This window comes from Egretta garzetta, unplaced genomic scaffold, assembly GCF_000687185.1.
Source record: "Egretta garzetta isolate BGI_Z169 unplaced genomic scaffold, ASM68718v1 scaffold67, whole genome shotgun sequence".
Lineage (NCBI taxonomy): Eukaryota > Metazoa > Chordata > Aves > Pelecaniformes > Ardeidae > Egretta > Egretta garzetta.
This window is the reverse complement of record NW_009260340.1, coordinates 70,046-72,974: the sequence shown is the minus strand read 5'-3', so window position 1 is coordinate 72,974 and position 2,929 is coordinate 70,046. Positions and strand designations below refer to the sequence as shown.

General features: G+C 62.9%; 2 protein-coding genes across 2 annotated transcripts in view; one reads left to right on the top strand and one right to left on the bottom strand.

Moving 5' to 3' along the window:
* Positions 1–2,121, top strand: part of TMED6 (transmembrane p24 trafficking protein 6) — a 2,487-nt gene extending 366 nt beyond the window's left edge. Inside the window, exons 2-5 of the mRNA XM_035898035.1 lie at positions 47–194; positions 739–1,098; positions 1,279–1,430; positions 1,620–2,121. Coding sequence (XP_035753928.1) covers positions 47–194; positions 739–1,098; positions 1,279–1,430; positions 1,620–1,844 — 885 coding nt within the window. The 3' untranslated portion in view covers positions 1,845–2,121. The remainder of the gene's footprint in view (positions 1–46; positions 195–738; positions 1,099–1,278; positions 1,431–1,619) is intronic.
* Positions 2,122–2,256: 135 nt separating this feature from the next.
* Positions 2,257–2,924, bottom strand: NIP7 (nucleolar pre-rRNA processing protein NIP7; the record flags this gene model as incomplete). Its single annotated transcript, XM_035898034.1, has 2 exons — positions 2,257–2,708; positions 2,793–2,924. Coding segments are annotated over 2 exons (252 nt in total), but the record flags the coding sequence as incomplete, so codon positions are not given.
* Between the last annotated feature and the right edge of the window lie 5 nt (positions 2,925–2,929).

The following is a 2,929-nucleotide window of genomic DNA, read 5'->3' as shown; positions in this document are numbered from 1 at the left end:
GCCCTGAGGGCTGTCGCCCCACCCGGTGCGGGCTGCCGCCTCCCAGGGTGCGGCAGGTCCTGCGGTGGGCAACCCTCCGTCACCCTGGTCCTGCGACCAGGCGTATGTGCGGAAGGAGACCCCGTGGGATGAAGACCGGGTGCCAGCCGAACTCCAGACCCACCACCCCCAGGGGTTTGCCTTGCATGGGGAAGGTCCTCGGTCGAGACGGAATGGTTGCAGTCACTTGGATGTTCATCTCTGGGACTGTGCTTTTTTTAGGCAATTTCCATCGTCAATCCCATTTATTTTTTTAAAAAGCTGTTTTAAAACCATAAAGCAGTGCCAAGAGCTCCAGTCTCGGCACCACGTGGAGCTCTGCCCCTCGCTGGAGGCTGTTGCACAGCCCTCAGCTCCCCTCTGAGCCGCAGCTGGAAGGCGCGCTGAAGGCCTCGGGCACAGCCCTATCTGCTTGTCCCCGTGCTCCGTCCCCTTCCCACAGGGGAACTGCAGCCCTTTTATCTCCTGTTTACACTAGGCTGGCCGAAGGAAAGCCTGGGCACAGCCGTGCCTGGCACTGCCGGCTTCCCCCCGGCTCCGTGCTCGGCAGAGCAGCCCTGCAGGAACACGGCACGGCCCAGGAGCTCAGCACAGCTCCGTCTCCCAACGCTGCAGCATCCAGCAGCGCCCAATGCAGGCGGTGGGGAGCCAGGGTGGGCACATGGGGTGGGCGACACGGGGTCTGTGCAGCACCGTGAGCGGGCGTTGGGAACTGCGGGGTTCGTTACTGCGGGTTGCGGGTTTGTTCTTTACGTGTAGCTGGCAGCTCGCTGGAGGTTTTTCCTGGCCTCGGCTCGCAGCAACGAAGGTGGCAGCTCCCCACGGACCCGCTGGGTCCCTGCCCTGCACACGAGGGCTCCCGTGGGTTCCTGCCTGTTTCCTGGGTGCCAAGTCTGGCCCATGAATGCCCCTTGGGTGTTTCCTGCCTCCAGGTCCAGCGGGCGACGGGGATTGCCAACAGCAGGAACATTCTGGTCACGGCGAGCGACCCCAATGGCTTCCAGCTTGGTGTTTCCCAGCATGTGCGAGGACAGATCAACTTCTTCACCAAAGAGACAGGTCCCTGCCGCCCCGGCCCCTGCCCGGCCCAGCTGCGGGCAGGCAGGAGCAGCAGCTCTGTGCTGGTCCCAGAGAGTTGGTCGGTCTGATCTCTCCTCCTTCCCTAACAGGGAGGGCGAGGGGGGTTGCTGGGGCCGGGTCTTCCATTTAGGGAACAATCATCCCCATTTCTCTCTGCAGGTTTTTACCAGCTCTGCCTGGACAACCAGCAGAATCACTTTGGCTTCATGCAGGTCTATCTCAACTTCGGTGTCTACTACGATGGCTTCAGCGTGGAAAACAAGCAGCCGGAAGAGAGGAAAGAGCTGAACACCACCCTGGAGGCAATCGAGGTGAGTGCTGAGGTGAACGCAGGGTGCTCCAACGCAGCGGGGCCGGGCACGTCCTCCGAGGGAACAGAGAAGGGCGTTTGCTGTTAGCTGAGCCGCAGCTTAACCCGAGGCTGAGCCCAGCGGACAGCTCTCAGAGCAGCTCTGCCAGCCCCAGGCTCTGCTGCTGCCGACCGCCTGCCTCTCCAACAGGTCAGCATCCGGAAGCTGCAGCTCCAGATCTTCCACATGTGGAGGTTCTACAACTTCGCCCGGATGCGGAAAGGGGCTGATGCCTTTCTCCTGGAGTCCAACTACGACTACGTCAACTGGTGGTCAATGGCTCAGAGCTGTGTCATCGTCCTCTCCGGGGTCCTGCAGCTCTACTTCTTGAAGCGCCTCTTCAACGTGCAAACCTCCGGCAGGCAGAAGTGCTAGCAGTGCCCAGAAATGCGGGCAGGACCCCTGCCTGCAGCGCCTGGTAACCGAACTGCCACCCTGCCCCTTCGCAGAGCAGGAGGGAAGGCCGGATCCTGCCTGGGGGATGAGGAAGAGCTCTCCCCGCTCCTGCTCTAGCCCTGCCTCGGCTGAAATCACCCTGACAGAAGAAAAGCACAATGCGACCACTTGAGCTTTGTGTGCTGGGGTCAGTTTGTTAAGTCCCTGCCTGTCCTTACGGTGTCCCAATGGGCCTTTTCTACCAGAAACCCAATAAAGGAACCCCTGGCACGCACTCTGGGGAGCAATCGCAGCCTGTCGCCTGCCCTCCAGCCCTGGTGAAGCAAATCCTGCCTTGCAGGCAGCTGCCTGCCCCATCACTCCCTCCCTGAAGCTCAGCCCTGGGCTGCAAGCCTCCCCCTGACCCCTCGGGAGTCACACCCTGGTGCATTGTGCCACCCCTGGCAAGCAGAGACCAGCAGCGGGGGCAAGGGCTGACCCCCCTCCAAGGCTCCACGCTAGACAACAGGCACTCTGGGAGAAGGAATAGGCTTTATGTGATGGCAGGGGTGGCTCTGGCGCAGGGGGATTTCCTCCTCCCGCTGGCACAGCCCCCCTGTGTGTGCGGGGCCGCATGGTGGTGGCTCCCAGCCCCTCCATCCCGCTCGGGGCGGGCTCCCCGCGCCGCTGCTGCACCCACGGTGCAGGACAAGGTCCATTTTGCCCGGAAACGCTGCAGGTCCCTTAGGTCAGCGTGTCCTCGCTCCGCACGTACTCCCCGACATCGGCCTGGTGGAAGACCACGATGGCCATGGGGTCCACCTTCCGGCACTCCTGGGTGGACTTGGCAGCCACCCCAAAGCCCTGGGGGGGGAGAAAGGAAAGGTGAGTGAGAGCTCTGCCCGCGCCCCCGCGCTGGGGAAGGCAGGGGCTGGGCCGGGCACTCACCAGCGGGACGTCGGCCATGGAGTACACCACCACGCCCTGGTACTGGGCCGTGTTCTCCGTGATGCGGCCCAGGCCTGACTTCAAGACGTGGTTGCCGTAGAGGAAGGACTGCTCTGAGCCAGGCTTCACCCACACCT